At 41.3% G+C, this 19848-nt stretch overlaps 1 protein-coding gene across 1 annotated transcript in view; it reads left to right on the forward strand.

Annotated features, from left to right (window-relative positions):
• Positions 1–155: 155 nt before the first annotated feature.
• Positions 156–19848, forward strand: part of LOC135551892 (collagen alpha-2(IX) chain-like) — a 27434-nt gene continuing 7741 nt past the window's right edge. The window contains exons 1-17 of the mRNA XM_064983167.1: positions 156–507; positions 2340–2414; positions 4078–4113; positions 4401–4463; positions 5349–5402; positions 5497–5532; positions 6301–6324; positions 6557–6610; positions 6915–6968; positions 8054–8104; positions 10673–10729; positions 11343–11396; positions 12710–12763; positions 13387–13440; positions 13931–13984; positions 14080–14133; positions 14254–14307. Of these exons, the coding sequence (XP_064839239.1) occupies positions 436–507; positions 2340–2414; positions 4078–4113; positions 4401–4463; positions 5349–5402; positions 5497–5532; positions 6301–6324; positions 6557–6610; positions 6915–6968; positions 8054–8104; positions 10673–10729; positions 11343–11396; positions 12710–12763; positions 13387–13440; positions 13931–13984; positions 14080–14133; positions 14254–14307 (900 nt within the window). The 5' untranslated portion in view covers positions 156–435. The remainder of the gene's footprint in view (positions 508–2339; positions 2415–4077; positions 4114–4400; positions 4464–5348; positions 5403–5496; positions 5533–6300; positions 6325–6556; positions 6611–6914; positions 6969–8053; positions 8105–10672; positions 10730–11342; positions 11397–12709; positions 12764–13386; positions 13441–13930; positions 13985–14079; positions 14134–14253; positions 14308–19848) is intronic.

Consider the following 19848-nt stretch of genomic DNA (forward strand, 5'->3'; position numbering starts at 1 on the left):
TGTGTGCATATTCATGAGCAGCAGCATTGTTTGTCCAATGAGATTGTGGGAACCTGTCTATGGGGATACATTATTCATGAGGCAGAGGTGTGTACAAGTGTTTCTCAGTGTGTGTGTGTGTGTCTTGGTGTGTGTGTGTTTGTGTCTCCATGTATGTGTGTGTGAGGGGCTTTCAGGAGCTCCTGTGTTCACTGGGGCAGGCTGTAGGGCTGCTTTACACCTCTCTCTCATTCCATCTCTCCCTCCATCCAACCATTCCTCTACACCACTTTTACTGGGTGGAATCTTCGGGGCTGCGCACATAGCCCCCATCCCCATTTGGATTCCCTAACGTTTCTGTCCCGGCTGGAAGGAGAAGACAGGGGAGAGCGGGAGAAAGCAAGAGAAGAGAGGATTTAGTGCTGAGGAGAGAGAGAGGGAGAGGAGAGAGGGATCATGACTGGACTCTCGGCTGTGTTGAAGAGCTGGGTCGCCCTGCAGACTCTGTGCCTGGCTCTGGCCCAAGTGGTGAGTGGAGTGGACAGGGGAGGAGGTTAGGGGTGTACCCAGGCTGGGTTGCTTCTGGCTGGGGTATGGTGGGATAGAAGTCCCCTTGGAGAGAGGGACTAGTGGTGAAGGTAGATGGGGACTACTGTGCTTGATATGGTTTTGTTGTCACACTGGCTAGTTGTGGTTGGGAAAAATACATTTTGGAATTGGGTTGTTTCAGAAAAGTGAATGACTTGAATCTTGTTTCAGGGCTTGAGTGTATCGTCATAGTCATAACATTGTTGTAATGATGAGTCTAGAGCTGCATGAAGATCAGTTGTGTAGTGTGTATTTGTGTGTGTTGTGTGATGTGGCATTGTACATACATACATAGTGTATCTTTCTGCCATGGACTATGTGGATGACGTTTCTACCTGAATACAGATGAAGAATTGGAATGCCTCCTTTATTCCTGAAGAGCAGTTGGAGGGGAGACAAAACCATTTCAAATGAGTCATCAAGGGAGAGCGGCACTTACACTGGAATTCGGCTGGACACACACACACACACACACACACACACACACACACACACACACACACACACACACACACACACACACACACACACACACACACACACACACACACACACACACACACACACGCGCACACAGACACAGAGACACACAGAGAATGACCGACCTGAAGATGCCCTCCACCAAATCACACCTACATGCTATCCAACAGAAAGTTACCAGTGGATCTGTCTGAACAAACAGGACCATTGTATTGAATTCCCAACCTTATTTCTAAATGATTGGCAGAATTCTGGAATACATCTCCACACAGTATGAGGATTCTGTGTTGTGACTGGATAAGACGGATTGAAAGGAACTGCATTTCCAAAGGAAGGGGATGGGATGGGGGGAGTGCTTTGGTAAACATCTTTCCTCCTCCTACCTACTACCTTAGATTACTTGGTGACAAATATGTTTGTTTTACACCCATTTTGGAAGCAATATACTTCTTACAGGATGTGAGATTTTTTATATTTCTATATAAAAAAAAACCCCTCATTCATCAGTCATATTTCTTTTCATGAGCTCTGGATAATTTTACTACATTTCTTACATTGTTCCAAATACAGTCTTAGAAAAAAGGGTTCCAAAAGGGTTCTTCGGCTGTCCCCATGGGAGAACCATTTTTGGCTCCAGCTAGAACTCTTTTAAGTTCCAAGTAGAACGCTTTTGGGTTCCTTTGTCGAACCTCTGTGGAAAGGGTTCTACTTCGAAACTAAAAGGTGTTCTACCTGGAACCTTCGAAGAGTGTAGGCTACCAGTGGTATGGGATTTGTATTGGCCTTACATGCTTTATCAAAATGTGATGGGTGATGTTTCTAGGTGATTCATTCACTTCAAGTTTATGGTGCGTTTGTCTTGTTTCTAGGATTGTATTCACATGAAATATAACATTTAATTGTAGCTATTAATTTCCACTTGATCATGTGTGATTGTCACATGTGACGTTGCTGTGCCTCATTTATCAATTAGGACTATCCAAACATTGGTTCAAAAAAAGCACCTGGTTCAAAACTAGTCATATCTCCATTATCAAAACTAGTCATGTCTCCATTATCAAAACTAGTCATGTCTTCATTATCAAAAGGCCTACAATAAAATGACACACACAATCCCAAAACGTGTGAAATGTTTTACTGCATTACAGTTATCTCACATGTTCTTTATAGTATGAAAATAATATGTATCCAATTGGACGAATACCAAAAAGTGATACATTCTAAGGCCAGGTAATTATCTACAAAACCTCTGCACACTTCTAAACGCTCCATTTTGTTTTCATTTTTTCCAGAGCGGTCCTCCAGGACCTCAGGGCAATCCCGGCCTGCCTGGGCCCTCTGGCACCCCCGGGTCCGACGGCATTGATGTGAGTATTACCTCCGCTTCGCCCTGAGCCAACAGGTTGTCACAAAGACGGGCATTGTACCCAATAGAGCGCTCTGAGGTAGTACAGCGGTTACACCACCAGAGGGCGGACGGAATGAAAACACAGCCGAACAAAAGAGCTCTGTTTTCCACAGTGAGAGAGGTCTTTGAGTTGGGGGCTTTACCTCCGTCCCGAGGGAAAGGTTTGGGATCATATCGCAGTGATGTGATACCTTTGAGGTATTCTCAGTCTAAACAAAACCATGTTCTGAAAACATGTTGAGAATACAGAATTACACCATGAGTGGACAAAGGAAGTAACTAATGGTGAGGCCTGTATGATCCAAAACGATTGTGATGTTACAAGTTAGGCATGCTTTAATCCAATGCAATTAGTTGAAGAGCCGTTTCATCCCCAAAGCCAGGTAGATCCACTGTTAAATATAATGCTTTAGGATTATGTCCATGCTTTAGGATCATCCCTCAGTCAGTTGGACATTCCCTATCTAACTAATGGAAGGCTATGGACTGGCAGGTTGATGTTTGATGTGAACATGGATCCTCTCTTGTGGGCTGGAACTTGGAATAGCTTTTGAGGGCTCCGGGGTCAGATATTTATCTGCTATGGTATGTGATGTCACCAAAGGGTGGGCTGTAATAAGAGTGCTGTGAAACACAATTCCGGCCAACTGTAGATGCCGGCTGCATTTCATTCCAAAAAGGTTGTTCCATCCCATCTGCCCTTGTTCACTCTCCTTTGCAGACCTGAGTGGACTAGGGTAGGTGTCAGCAATAGCTCCAACTAGTTTCTGCCATATATACCTATCCAGTTCTATCATGATTGGAAAGTTCCCTCACTCCACATTGAGGGCGGAGCAAACATGAGCTGTCAATCATGGCTGGATCTTTTAAAAAAAAAGTTTTCCCCCTCATCTCCACCTGTGACAAAATGACCCTTGCAGATCTGTATGGAACTGAATAGGTGTATACGCAATAGGTTGATGTCACTACTAGATACTATGCATCTCAGTGGTCTAAAGTGGCTTCCTCTTCTTATCTGATCTTTCTTATTCCTGATCTGAAACACTGGCTAATTGAAAGCAATATTGAGGGCGGGTTACACTTTATTTTAACGGTCCATTATAAACCATTTACAAGGCATTTACAAAACAATTGCACACCATTTAGGGTTAGGTTAGGCTTATGTAAAGGTTAGGGTTAGGGTTATGTAAAGGTTAGGGCTAGGGTTATGGTTAAATAACACTTTAGATTAGGGACTGCAAAAATACTTTACTTATGATTAGTAAATAGTTGATAAATGTGGGAGTAATGAGTAATATAAAAGTGTTACTAGGGAGCCTACCAGGAATTAACTTTCACTTGTCCAGAACTTACAGGAAAAGTCTGTTCAGATTGAGGAAAGGAGATAAGGTAAGGAAGTCACTGTTGGGTATTGAGATATAGCCATAGTCTTCTGTTTGGGTCAGGTGAGGTTCCACCAATCCTTCCAGATCAACAAGGGGCTGTCATCAAGGAACTCTATGTCAAGGACTTCGTAATCTACATAAACTGACTTCCATGTCATCAATCTCAGAAAGTAGTGAACATGCAATACCAATTGTTAATATCATGTCTTTCTTTCTTGTTCCTCTCTCTCTTCACAGGGGGAGAAAGGACCTCCTGGTCCTCCTGGCCCAACAGTAAGTTACTGTATATGCATATGTGTGTGTGTGTGTGTGTGTGTGTGTGTGTGTGTGTGTGTGTGTGTGTGTGTGTGTGTGTGTGTGTGTGTGTGTGTGTGTGTGTGTGTGTGTGTGTGTGTGTGTGTGTGTGTGTGTGTGCATGCATATTCAAGGGTGTTTCTTTGTGTGTGTGTGCGTTTGTGTGCATGTTCAATAGTGTTTGTGTGAGTGTGTGCACTTTACACTGACAATATCTCTGATGTGTGTGTTTGTATACCTGACTATGGCTGTGTCTCTGTTCTCAGGGCTTGAAGGGGGAGCCAGGTGAACCTGGTCCAGGTGGAGTTCCAGGAGAGAATGGCATTGACGTAAGTCTCCTGTCAATCAGCTGCTAAGTGTGTCTGTAAGAGACTGACAGCAAGACAAAGAAAATGTGAAGAAGAGAGAGAGAGAGAGAGAGAGAGAGAGAGAGAGAGAGAGAGAGAGAGAAAATTGATGAATTTGCGAGGGAAAAGAGAGGGAGAGAGAGAAAGAGAGAGATAAAGAGATGATTTTGTGCAGGAGAAAGAGAGAGAGAGAAAGAGCATGAGAAAGAGGAAAATAGAGACAGTGTCTGTGTGTTTGTGTAAACCTGTAGGAGGGAGCAGCATTGATGTAAGTCCTGATGCATGGATGTACTGTAACCTAGCTAGATAGACTGAGTTTCATGTTGTTATGAAGGTGGCTGTTTTCAGGAAACTGCTTCTTTCTAAATAAGGCAACGGAAACACACTCTGCTGGTCTCACAGTCACATGCTGAGAAACATTCCACAGGGATTTACCCTGTAATCCGGCCCGGAATCTCAATCCTAGTTTTCCTGCCGATTACCTGGAAGTGTCAAATCCAATCAGACTACTGATAGTCTCAGTGCTGTAATGGGAATTCAGGTCACATGTATGTCACAATCCCCAGGCTCTGGCAGGCACTAAAGGTGCAATCTGTCACCTTCATTTGAAAGTGCTGCCCCGACACTTGTTTGTAAACTGTGGAGTGAGTCCTGAAAAAGTAGCAGGCTGTTCAATAAAAGTTTAGCTAGAAGAAGAGACAGAAGTCACCTTACAGTGCTGTGTTATTAGAGCACATAATGAATACAAACCAATCTTATATTTACGACAACCTCATTATTGAAGTCCAGAACTAAAGTAACACTCTATTGGTGATCCAAACCGATGTTACTCACTGAACACATCGCTCTATCTCTCTGCGTCTCCAGGGTTTGATTGGAGCAAAGGGAGATCGGGGTCCAGTCGGGAACCCTGGACCAAAGGTAAGGACCATGGTGGGAGTCTACAGTGGATGCAAACTATGAGAGAATAAACCCTCATGTTGTTGTTGTTGTTGTTTATTGTTGTTTTCTACAGGGCCAGCCTGGGCCTGGTGGTGAACCTGGACCCACTGTAAGTACTAACGGACTCAACAGAACCTGAACACTGTTCAGTACAGACTACATATAGCCTGAACACTACAAATCCACTGGAACTAACCCTCCGTCATCAGTAGGGCCCAGAGTTTTACCCGAACACATGACTTAACTAGGATTACAGAGGTATGGGGGAGACCCTAGTCAGAGGGGTTACATAACACTTGCAGAACAGCTTTTAGCAGCTGACTGATTTACTATAACTAGTCTCGTCCTACAGCTGTGTACACTGGGTCCAATACCTCTGATACAGGGTCAGATATTTGTTCATCCCGCTGTTTTGGAGTCAAGGTAATCTGATCCTAGATCTGTGGTTAATTAAGGCAGGTTGAGTAAGACTACATGTAGTTACAGTAAAGCACACTAGATGGTGCTGTGTAGCTATATTTGACAGACACCTAGAAAGACTGTACTGTATTGACAGAGTGGAGTTAGTTATATGAAGCATTGAATTCAATGAATTCCATTACTTATTTTGACACATTAAACATTGAACACACATTGATTGCTTTCTCTACGTTTGGGTTAGATTGATGAACACTGTCTGTCTAGTGTTCTGTCTCTGTAGACACATCTGCTCTTAATTAAATTAAAATAAGATCATTGTTGAAACAAATCATACATGAGTTATTATGCACATTTGTTTGTGATTATATGATTACAAAGACTTAACTAATCTAATCACAGACTTAACTAATCTCTTATTCCCCTTTCCCATTTCCTCTCTCTCTCTCTCTCTCTGTAGGGACCCGGACTGCCTGGGCTCGCTGTAAGTAGCTATTTGTTAATTATATCCCTATAATTAAAGACTTCCTCCAAAAAAAAGAACTAGTCAGACACTACATATTACAATCTGAACTGAATTACATTGGCAGTGTATCCTCTTCAGGAACTAGTCAGACACTACATATTACATTCTGAACTGAATTACATTGGCAGTGTATCCTCTTCTGCCAGATGGATGAAGATCCCCTTCTTTTTCAATTCCTCTTTGTCTTTAGGGAGCTCCGGGCCCAATCGGCCTCCCCGGTAAAATTGGACAGACTGGATCTCAGGTAAGACCCTTACCATTGTTGTCTTATGGGGGCGGCAGGGTAGCCTAGTGGTTAGAGCGTTGGACTAGTAACCGGAAGGTTGCAAGTTCAAACCCCCGAGCTGACAAGGTACAAATCTGTCGTTCTGCCCCCGAACAGGCAGTTAACCCACTGTTTCTAGGCTGTCATTGAAAATAAGAATTTGTTCTTAACTGACTTGCCTGGTTAAATAAAGGTAAAACAAAAATAAAATGTCAGATAGCATATGTTACAGAATCTGTTAGCGACTCTTCATCATTTCATTCCCACCATCCTCTTCTCTCAGGGCATATTGGGAGCACCTGGACCTCCAGGAATTCCAGGACCCCCAGGAAAACCAGTAAGTTTACACCTAGAACCAGCAAGAAACCAGTAAATAAACATGTGGTACATGTAGTACCAACCTAGTAATAATAACCAGTAACTGAAAACCTGTAGGAAACCAGTAAGATGTTGTGGGCTGTAATAAGTCATAAATAAAACCTGTAGGAAACCAGTAAGATGTTGTGGGTTGTAAAAATTCACAAATAAAACCTGTAGGAAACCAGTAAGATGTTGTGGGTTGTAATAAGTCATAAATAAAACCTGTAGGAAACCAGTAAGATGTTGTGGGTTGTAATAAGTCATAAATAAAACCTGTAGGAAACCAGTAAGATGTTGTGGGTTGTAAAAATTCACAAATAAAACCTGTAGGAAACCAGTAAGATGTTGTGGGTTGTAATAAGTCATAAATAAAACCTGTAGGAAACCAGTAAGATGTTGTGGGTTGTAATAAGTCATAAATAAAACTTGTAAGAAACCAATAACTTAACGCAAAAGAAAAACGTTTCGTTACAAGCAAGAAACCATTGTTCCAGAGATAACCCCGTAATCCCAGTCCAGATGACCAGTACATTGTCACCAGTTAGTGTACCAGTACGCTCCCCAGAGCAGCTCAATGAAGCATAATTGTACACAGAGCTGTGTGTGTCTCTTAGCTCCCCAGTTCTTCTACAATGTACACAGTGAGTGATTTCAGGTGTGGAGCAGCCTCACAGAGAGTGATGCTCCCAGCCATGGGGAGTCTATTTGTCTTGGTTTACCGGTGTTGCAGAGTAAATAAAGTCCCATTAGATCTGACTCCCCTGTCTCATCTCACTGCTTCCTGCATACCTCAGCTGAGGGGGGGCATGTTGTACTGAAACTCAGGACACGCACAGTCAGAACAGCTGCCTCAGCACTGTCTTAAACAATGATCTCCTTAGTCTTCTTCTTTCTCTTTCCCTTTCTCTTTCTCTTTCTCTCTCTCGCTCTCTCTTGCTCTCGTTCTCTCTCTCTCTCTCTCTCTCTCTCTCTCTCTCTCTCTCTCTCACTTCATCTGTCTTCTGTCTTCTTTGCATATTTCTCTATTCAAACATATATTGTTATCACTCTCTCTTTCTCTAGGGACCTCCAGGGAAGTTCTTGGGAGGAGAGGAGGGCAGCGCAGACTTCCAGGTAAGATCCCTCTGTATCTGTTCTATCCCTCTGTATCTGTTCTATCCCTCTGTATCTGTTCTATCCCTCTGTATCTGTTCTATTCCACTGTATCTGTTCTACCCCACTGTATCTGTTCTATTCCACTGTATCTGTTCTATCCCTCTGTATCCGTTCTATTCCACTGTATCTGTTCTATTCCACTGTACCCGTTCTACCCCACTGTATCTGTTCTACCCCACTGTATCTGTTCTACCCCACTGTATCTGTTCTACCCCAATGTAACTGTTCTACCCCACTGTATCTGTTCTACCCCACTGTATTTGTTCTACCCCACTGTATCTGTTCTACCCCACTGTATCTGTTCTACCCCACTGTATCTGTTCTATTCCACTGTATCTGTTCTACCCCACTGTATCTGTTCTACCCCACTGTATCTGTTCTACCCCACTGTATCTGTTCTACCCTACTGTATCTGTTCTATTCCACTGTATCTGTTCTACCCCACTGTATCTGTTCTACCCCACTGTACCTGTTCTACCCCAATGTATCTGTTCTACCCCACTGTATCTGTTCTACCCCACTGTACCTGTTCTACCCCAATGTAACTTCTACCCCACTGTATCTGTTCTACCCCACTGTATATGTTCTACCCCACTGTATATGTTCTACCCTACTCTATCTGTTCTACCCCACTGTATCTGTTCTACCCCACTGTATCTGTTCTACCCTACTGTATCTGTTCTATTCCACTGTATCTGTTCTATTCCACTGTATCTGTTCTACCCCACTGTATCTGTTCTACCCCACTGTATCTGTTCTACCCCACTGTATCTGTTCTACCCTACTGCATCTGTTCTACCCCACTGTATCTGTTCTACCCCACTGTACCTGTTCTACCCCTGTATCTGTTCTACCCCACTGTATCTGTTCTACCCCACTGTATCTGTTCTATTCCACTGTATCTGTTCTACCCTACTGTATCTGTTCTACCCCACTGTATCTGTTCTACCCGCTGTATCTGTTCTATTCCACTGTATCTGTTCTACCCCACTGTATCTGTTCTACCCCACTGTACCTGTTCTACCCCAATGTAACTGTTCTACCCCACTGTATCTGTTCTACCCCACTGTATATGTTCTACCCCACTGTATATGTTCTACCCTACTCTATCTGTTCTACCCCACTGTATCTGTTCTACCCCACTGTATCTGTTCTACCCTACTGTATCTGTTCTATTCCACTGTATCTGTTCTACCCCACTGTATCTGTTCTACCCCACTGTATCTGTTCTACCCCACTGTATCTGTTCTATTCCACTGTATCTGTTCTACCCCACTGTATCTGTTCTACCCCACTGTATCTGTTCTACCCCACTGTATCTGTTCTACCCTACTGCATCTGTTCTACCCCACTGTATCTGTTCTACCCCACTGTACCTGTTCTACCCCTGTATCTGTACTACCCCACTGTATCTGTTCTACCCCACTGTATCTGTTCTATTCCACTGTATCTGTTCTACCCTACTGTATCTGTTCTACCCCACTGTATCTGTTCTACCCCACTGTACCTGTTCTACCCCACTGTATCTGTTCTACCCCACTGTATCTGTTCTACCCCACTGTATCTGTTCTATTCCACTGTATCTGTTCTACCCTACTGTATCTGTTCTACCCCACTGTATCTGTTCTACTCCACTGTACCTGTTCTACTCCACTGTACCTGTTCTACCCCACTGTACCTGTTCTACTCCACTGTACCTGTTCTACTAAACTGGCAAGTTCCTGGCAATCTAGTCATGGTGTTGCCTCTGATACAGTATATAGACAGAGAGCTTTCTGGTTTGGTGGCACTAAACCCTACAGAAAAAGTACAAGTCCTAAGCCAAGTCCTATACTGAGTGCCCAACATAGGGGAGCTGGTTATAGGGGAGCTGGTTATAGGGGAGGGGATTGTGTGGCAGTGTCAGCTCTAGAGACAGGAGGAACTCGAGTCCTCTAGAGTCCTCATCAATTCCTCTCTCCTTTTTTCTCCTCCTCCCTCGCTCTCATTAGAGAAGGGTCCTGTCACAGAAGATTCACACTCTTTCTCTCATGAACTATCTCTCTCTCCAACCATCTATCTCTCTTTCTCTCCCTCTCTCTCCTTTCATCTGACACCGAAAGATGATTCACAGCCTCCCTCAATCCCCTCTCACTCCCTTCATCCATGCACCCCCCGCACCCTCCCACCCCCTCTCTTCATCCATGTCCCTCATACTGTAGTGTTGCTTTGTTCACTTTCGGCCGAGGAGGAGATTCAATTATACTTAGACTTGTGACTTTGGTGTTCTCCTCACTCTTCCTCCCCCCCATAGACTCTTAGAAAAAAAACATTTTGGGTTCCAGGTAGAACCCTTTGGGGTACCTTCCGTCCTCCCTTTCTCTCTCAACCACCTATTTCTCTCTCTCTCTCTCTCTCTCTCTCACTCTCTCTCTCCCTCTCTCTCTCACACTCTCTCTCTGTCTCTCTCTCTCTCTCCCTCTCTCTCTCTCTCTCTCTCTCTCTCTCTCTCTCTCTCTCTCTCTCTCTTTCTCTTTCTCTCTACAGTGTCCAATCAACTGCCCAGCAGGGCCTAAGGGTCCCCAGGGACTGCAGGGGGTCAAGGTAAGTGAGTCATCATCGGGGGGAAAAAATCAAAATAAAGATATTCAAAAATCAAAATAAGGATATTCTGTATTCTGTTTACAGTATTCCTGTCAGTGCTGCTGTCATTTATTGGCTGAATAATTAGTTCATTGATTTAAACATCTATTTGTATTTATTAGGGATCCCCATTAGCTGTTGCCAAGGCAGCAGCTACTCTTCTTGGGGTCCAAACATTACATTAAAACAAAAGATAAAACAGTCCATAATGTAACATTATTACACCACTACATATCTACAATACAAAATGTAATATCACCATACAACAATATTACACGGTATGTGTGTGTAAAGTGCGTGTGCTAGCTTTTGTGTGTGTCTGTACCTTTGTGTGTGTCTTTTCACAGTCCCCACTGTTACATAAGGTGTATTTTTATCTGTTGTAAAGTCTGATGCTACTGCTTGCATCAGTTACCTGATGCGGAATAGAGTTCCATGTAGTCATGGCTCTATGTAGTACTGTGCGCCTCCCATAGTCTGTTCTGGATTTGGCATGTCTTGTGGGGTATGCATGGGCATCTATTACTGTGAAAAGTATGTTATAACAGTAAACTAACTTAATATTCTCTTTTAGGGACACAAAGGTCGTGCTGGTGTGCTGGGAGAGCCTGGTAGCATTGGGAAACTGGTGAGTCTTATTTATTGTTTATTTATTGTTTATCTGTTTATTGACATCCCAGCCTTTCTGTGTTTTGTGGGTCTCTGGCTAATCATTGACACCTGCAAGCGCGTCCACAACAAAGTTTAATAGGTTACAGATGCATGGTCTTGGATCTATCTGAAACACACACACACACACACACACACACACACACACACACACACACACACACACACACACACACACACACACACACACACACACACACACACACACACACCAGTAGAAAAAGCAGGTTTAGCGCTAATGAAGCCCCCTGAGGCACATGACTGGCACTAATCTGGGTGAGATTAGTCAGGCCTGGCCCGGGCAGCCAGGCAGCACGCAGTGAGCTCAGATGAAAGGGATGGTTGAGAGCCAGGTACATGTGGAGTGGATAAGAGAGTAGGAGTTAGAGCGGCCTACTCAGCCTGGTGCTTTAAGCAGAGCTAATGAGCCCCCAGTGGGACCTGAGACACTCCTCCAGAGTAGGAAGGTTTAGCACCTGATCTGCACTCTGTCTGTCTCAGTCTGGCACTGCACTGCTGATCACTGCTCAGTGACTGAGTCAGAGGCACTAACATGAACACACACAGAGAACACTTCATTCTGCTGTCCGGTTTCAGTTAGCTTCTATTTACTAAGGAGTTATGTGGTAGAGATAATCAGCTGGCACCATTACATACATGAAACACTCTGAGATGTTATTGTCACACTTTTCATTTCTATCGCTCTCCTTCTCCCTGCTGATATGAGGATCTTAACTCTAACTTAACTAATTAATAGTCTCTCTCTCTCTCTCTCTCTCTCTCTCTCTCTAATGAGAAGGTGTTGTCTGGGGCCTCTGTTCCACCCTCTGTAGTTAGAGATGCAGGAGAACCATCCATCTTAGCGTTAACATAAGCCTTGTTAACAGTTAGAGCCCAGGCCTGTCTACATGCCAAGCATAATGGCTGACTGTTTTTTGTTGAGCTCATAGGACAAAAGTGATAATCACCATGGACTAATCATCCTTTTCCTTCCTTCCTTCCTTCCTTCCTTCCTTCCTTCCTTCCTTCCTTCCTTCCTTCCTTCCTTCCTTCCTTCCTTCCTTCCTTCCTTCCTTCCTTCCTTCCTTCCTTCCTTCCTTCCTTCCTTCCTTCCTTCCTTCTCCCTCCCTCCCTCCCTCCCTCCCTCCCTCCCTCCCTCCCTCCTTCCTTCCTTCCTTCCTTCCTTCCTTCCTTCCTTCCTCTCTCTCTCTCTCTCTCTCTCTCTCTCTCTCTCTCTCTCTCTCTCTCTCTCTCTCTCTCTCTCTCTCTCAGGGTACGAAGGGAGAGGTCGGCGTCTCTGGGGAACAGGGAATCCCAGGACCCCCGGTAATGACCTTCATCTACCTATGACTGAACTTAGATACACAATGTTTATTTTGTTTTATTTGATTTTTTTTACCCCTTTTTCTCCACAATTTTGTGGTATACAATTAGTAGTTACAGTCTTGTCTCATCGGTGCAACTCCCGTACGGACTCAGGAGAGGTGAAGGTCGAGAGCCATGTGTCCTCCGAAACACAACCTAACCAAGCCGCACTCCTTCTTGACACAATGCCTACTTAACCCGGAAGCCAGCTGCACCAATGTGTCAGAGGAAACACTGTAAACCTGGTGACCATGTCAGCGTGCACTGTGCCCGGCCCGCCACAGGAGTCGCTAGTACACGATGGGACAAGGACATCCCTGCCGGCCAAACCCTCCCATAACCCGGACGACGCTGGGCCAATTGTGCGCCGCCCCATGGGTCTCACGGTCACGAATGACTTTGACAAAGCCTGGACTCTAACCCAGAATCTCTAGTGGCACAGCTAGCACTGCGATGTATAGATACACAATGTTATGAAAACATTATAGTACAGCAATATGGTCAGAGCCCAGACGTTGTGAGAATGAAATACAGATATGATGCCACTTTGTCCTTTATTTCAACTCTCTTTCTCTCCATGTCAGGGTCCTATGGGATTGAGGGGTTACCCTGGAATGATGGGCCCCAAGGGAGAGGTGGTAAGTTACAACACATCTCTCTCCTCACTCCTCCATCCACCACACTTTGCACTCCTCCACCTCATATGGAGAGAATCCCAAACTCTCTCTCTCTCTCCCTGTCTTTTTCCCCTCCCCCTTCTTTCTCTCTCTCCGGGTGTTGTCTGGGGCCACTGGTCCTCCATCTATAGTTAATGATCCAGGAGAGCTGTCCATCTTAGCATTAGCTGTGTTAGCCAAGTTTGCGCCCAGGCCTAGCGAGGTGCCAAGCATAATGGCTGGCTGTTTGTGTATCTCATATTTGTCAAAAGTATTAATCGCTACCTGATAATCATCCTTTTATCACAGTGGTTAGCATGTTAGTGCTCATTAGCATGTACATAGATACTGAAGGAGACGCATAAATATAAATGAGAGTCGAAACATACAAGCCATTCATTACTATGCATGACCATTAATCTACTTCCTGAAATACCAATGAGCACTCATGATCATTTCCTGTATCTCGCAGGGACCTCGTGGTTACAAGGGCATCAACGGACCAGTTGGCCAACCTGGACCACCAGTAAGTATCTAGGTCTTGGAAACTGGTATTTCCAATTGTGAGTTGATGGGTTTAAGTGATAAATCTGATCAGAAGTGTTTGTCTCTCCCCGGTAGGGTGAGGAGGGACCCCAGGGACCACCTGGAGAGGCTGGGAAGAAAGGAGATTTGGTGAGTGTTTTATCTGCCAGTTATCCAGTTTTTCATCAGTGTCTAACTTACTCACACGGATGAGGATGATGATATTAATCATGATGTTGATGAAGATTATGATAATAATCTTTTCTACAGGGTGGCCGAGGTATCAAGGGCCCACATGGAGCCGTTGGCAAGAAGGGAGAGAACGTGAGTGAACACCCTGACTTCACTCGTCTATTTAATATTCTAGTCTGGTGTCAACTATTACTACAATGTAACACAGTCTACTGTTCATATTCTAGTCTGGTATCTACTATTACTACAATGTAACACAGTCTACTGTTCATATTCTAGTCTGGTATCTACTATTACTACATTGTAACACAGTCTACTGTTCATATTGTCGTCTGGTATCTACTATTACTACATTGTAACACAGTCTACTGTTCATATTCTAGTCTGGTATCTACTATTACTACAATGTAACACAGTCTACTGTTCATATTGTGGTCTGGTATCTATTGTTACTACAATGTAACACAGTCTACTGTTCATATTCTAGTCTGGTATCTACTATTACTACAATGTAACACAGTCTACTGTTCATATTGTGGTCTGGTATCTACTATTACTACAATGTAACACAGTCTACTGTTCATATTGTGGTCTGGTATCTACTATTACTACAATGTAACACAGTCTACTGTTCATATTGTGGTCTGGTATCTACTATTACTACAATGTAACACAGTCTACTGTTCATATTCTAGTCTGGTATCTACTATTACTACAATGTAATACAGTCTACTGTTCATATTGTGGTCTGGTATCTACTATTACTACAATGTAACACAGTCTACTGTCTACTATTACTACAATGTAACACAGTCTACTGTCATATTCTAGTCTGGTATCTACTATTACTACATTGTAACACAGTCTACTGTTCGTATTCTAGTCTGGTATCTACTATTACTACAATGTAACACAGTCTACTGTTCATATTCTAGTCTGGTATCTACTATTACTACAATGTAACACAGTCTACTGTTCATATTGTGGTCTGGTATCTACTATTACTACAATGTAACACAGTCTACTGTTCATATTCTAGTCTGGTATCTACTATTACTACAATGTAACACAGTCTACTGTTCATATTGTGGTCTGGTATCTATTGTTACTACAATGTAACACAGTCTACTGTTCATATTCTAGTCTGGTATCTACTATTACTACAATGTAACACAGTCTACTGTTCATATTGTGGTCTGGTATCTACTATTACTACAATGTAACACAGTCTACTGTTCATATTGTGGTCTGGTATCTACTATTACTACAATGTAACACAGTCTACTGTTCATATTCTAGTCTGGTATCTACTATTACTACAATGTAACACAGTCTACTGTTTATATTGGGGTCTGGTATCTATTGTTACTACAATGTAACACAGTCTACTGTTCATATTCTAGTCTGGTATCTACTATTACTACAATGTAACACAGTCTACTGTTCATATTGTGGTCTGGTATCTACTATTACTACAATGTAACACAGTCTACTGTTCATATTCTTGTCTGGTATCTACTATTACTACAATGTAACACAGTCTACTGTTCATATTCTAGTCTGGTATCTACTATTACTACAATGTAACACAGTCTACTGTTCATATTCTAGTCTGGTATCTACTATTACTACAATGTAACACAGTCTACTGTTAATATTGTGGTCTGGTATCTATATGTTACTACATTGTAACACAGTCTACTGTTCATATTCTAGTCTGGTATCTACTATTACTACAATGTAACACAGTCTACTGTTCATATTCTGGTCTGGTATCTACTATTACTACAATGTAACACAGTCTACTGTTCATATTGTGGTCTGGTATCTACTATTACTACAATGTAACACAGTCTACTGTTCATATTCTAGTCTGGTATCTACTATTACTACAATGTAACACAGTCTACTGTTCATATTCTAGTCTGGTATCTACTATTACTACAATGTAACACAGTCTACTGTTCATATTGTGGTCTGGTATCTACTATTACTACAATGTAACACAGTCTACTGTTCATATTCTAGTCTGGTATCTACTATTACTACAATGTAACACAGTCTACTGTTTATATTGGGGTCTGGTATCTATTGTTACTACAATGTAACACAGTCTACTGTTCATATTCTAGTCTGGTATCTACTATTACTACAATGTAACACAGTCTACTGTTCATATTGTGGTCTGGTATCTACTATTACTACAATGTAACACAGTCTACTGTTCATATTCTTGTCTGGTATCTACTATTACTACAATGTAACACAGTCTACTGTTCATATTCTAGTCTGGTATCTACTATTACTACAATGTAACACAGTCTACTGTTCATATTCTAGTCTGGTATCTACTATTACTACAATGTAACACAGTCTACTGTTAATATTGTGGTCTGGTATCTATTGTTACTACATTGTAACACAGTCTACTGTTCGTATTCTAGTCTGGTATCTACTATTACTACAATGTAACACAGTCTACTGTTCATATTGTGGTCTGGTATCTACTATTACTACAATGTAACACAGTCTACTGTTCGTATTCTAGTCTGGTATCTACTATTACTACAATGTAACACAGTCTACTGTTCATATTGTGGTCTGGTATCTACTATTACTACAATGTAACACAGTCTACTGTTCATATTGTGGTCTGGTATCTACTATTACTACAATGTAACACAGTCTACTGTTCATATTCTAGTCTGGTATCTACTATTACTACAATGCAACACAGTCTACTGTTCATATTCTAGTCTGGTATCTACTATTACTACAATGTAACACAGTCTACTGTTCATATTGTGGTCTATTGTGGTCTGGTATCTACTATTACTACAATGTAACACAGTCTACTGTTCATATTCTAGTCTGGTATCTACTATTACTACAATGTAACACAGTCTACTGTTTATATTGGGGTCTGGTATCTATTGTTACTACAATGTAACACAGTCTACTGTTCATATTCTAGTCTGGTATCTACTATTACTACAATGTAACACAGTCTACTGTTCATATTGTGGTCTGGTATCTACTATTACTACAATGTAACACAGTCTACTGTTCATATTCTTGTCTGGTATCTACTATTACTACAATGTAACACAGTCTACTGTTCATATTCTAGTCTGGTATCTACTATTACTACAATGTAACACAGTCTACTGTTCATATTCTAGTCTGGTATCTACTATTACTACAATGTAACACAGTCTACTGTTAATATTGTGGTCTGGTATCTATTGTTACTACATTGTAACACAGTCTACTGTTCGTATTCTAGTCTGGTATCTACTATTACTACAATGTAACACAGTCTACTGTTCATATTGTGGTCTGGTATCTACTATTACTACAATGTAACACAGTCTACTGTTCATATTGTGGTCTGGTATCTACTATTACTACAATGTAACACAGTCTACTGTTCATATTCTAGTCTGGTATCTACTATTACTACAATGTAACACAGTCTACTGTTCATATTCTAGTCTGGTATCTACTATTACTACAATGTAACACAGTCTACTGTTCATATTGTGGTCTGGTATCTACTATTACTACAATGTAACACAGTCTACTGTTCTGGTATTACTATTACTACAATGTAACACAGTCTACTGTTCATATTGTAGTCTGGTATCTACTATTACTACAATGTAACACAGTCTACTGTTCATATTGTGGTCTGGTATCTATATTACTACAATGTAACACAGTCTACTGTTCATATTGTGGTCTGGTATCTACTATTACTACAATGTAACACAGTCTACTGTTCATATTGTGGTCTACTATTACTACAATGTAACACAGTCTACTGTTCATATTGTGGTCTGGTATTACTATTACTAAATGTAACACAGTCTACTGTTCATATTGTGGTCTGGTATCTACTATTACTACAATGTAACACAGTCTACTGTTCATATTCTAGTCTGGTATCTACTATTACTACAATGTAACACAGTCTACTGTTTATATTGGGGTCTGGTATCTATTGTTACTACAATGTAACACAGTCTACTGTTCATATTCTAGTCTGGTATCTACTATTACTACAATGTAACACAGTCTACTGTTCATATTGTGGTCTGGTATCTACTATTACTACAATGTAACACAGTCTACTGTTCATATTCTTGTCTGGTATCTACTATTACTACAATGTAACACAGTCTACTGTTCATATTCTAGTCTGGTATCTACTATTACTACAATGTAACACAGTCTACTGTTCATATTCTAGTCTGGTATCTACTATTACTACAATGTAACACAGTCTACTGTTCATATTGTGGTCTGGTATCTATTGTTACTACAATGTAACACAGTCTACTGTTCATATTCTAGTCTGGTATCTACTATTACTACAATGTAACACAGTCTACTGTTCATATTTTGGTCTGGTATCTACTATTACTACAATGTAATACAGTCTACTGTTCATATTGTGGTCTGCTATCTATTGTTACTACAATGTAACACAGTCTACTGTTCATATTCTAGTCTGGTATCTACTATTACTACAATGTAACACAGTCTACTGTTCATATTGTGGTCTGGTATCTACTATTACTACAATGTAATACAGTCTACTGTTCATATTGTGGTCTGGTATCTACTATTACTACAATGTAACACAGTCTACTGTTCATATTGTGGTCTGGTATCTACTATTACTACAATGTAACACAGTCTACTGTTCATATTGTGGTCTGGTATCTACTATTACTACATTGTCACACAGTCTACTGTTCATATTGTGGTCTGGTATCTATTGTTACTACAATGTAACACAGTCTACTTTTCATATTCTAGTCTGGTATCTACTATTACTACAATGTAACACAGTCTACTGTTCATATTCTAGTCTGGTATCTACTATTACTACAATGTAACACAGTCTACTGTTCATATTGTGGTCTGGTATCTACTATTACTACAATGTAACACAGTCTACTGTTCATATTCTAGTCTGGTATCTACTATTACTACAATGTAACACAGTCTACTGTTCATATTGTGGTCTGGTATCTACTATTACTACATTGTAACACAGTCTACTGTTCATATTGTGGTCTGGTATCTATTGTTACTACAATGTAACACAGTCTACTGTTCATATTCTAGTCTGGTATCTACCATTACTACAATGTAATACAGTCTACTGTTCATATTGTGGTCTGGTATCTACTATTACTACAATGTAACACAGTCTACTGTTCATATTCTAGTCTGGTATCTACTATTACTACAATGTAATACAGTCTACTGTTCATATTGTGGTCTGGTATCTATTGTTACTACAATGTAACACAGTCTACTGTTCATATTCTAGTCTGGTATCTACTATTACTACAAAGTAATACAGTCTACTGTTCATATTGTGGTCTGGTATCTATTGTTACTACAATGTAACACAGTCTACTGTTCATATTCTAGTCTGGTATCTACTATTACTACATTGTAACACAGTCTACTGTTCATATTGTGGTCTGGTATCTACTATTACTACAATGTAACACAGTCTACTGTTCATATTGTGGTCTGGTATCTACTATTACTACAATGTAACACAGTCTACTGTTCATATTGTGGTCTGGTATCTACTATTACTACAATGTAACACAGTCTACTGTTCATATTGTGGTCTGGTATCTACTATTA

Source organism: Oncorhynchus masou, chromosome 13 (genome assembly GCF_036934945.1).
Source record: "Oncorhynchus masou masou isolate Uvic2021 chromosome 13, UVic_Omas_1.1, whole genome shotgun sequence".
Classification (NCBI taxonomy): Eukaryota; Metazoa; Chordata; class Actinopteri; order Salmoniformes; family Salmonidae; genus Oncorhynchus; species Oncorhynchus masou.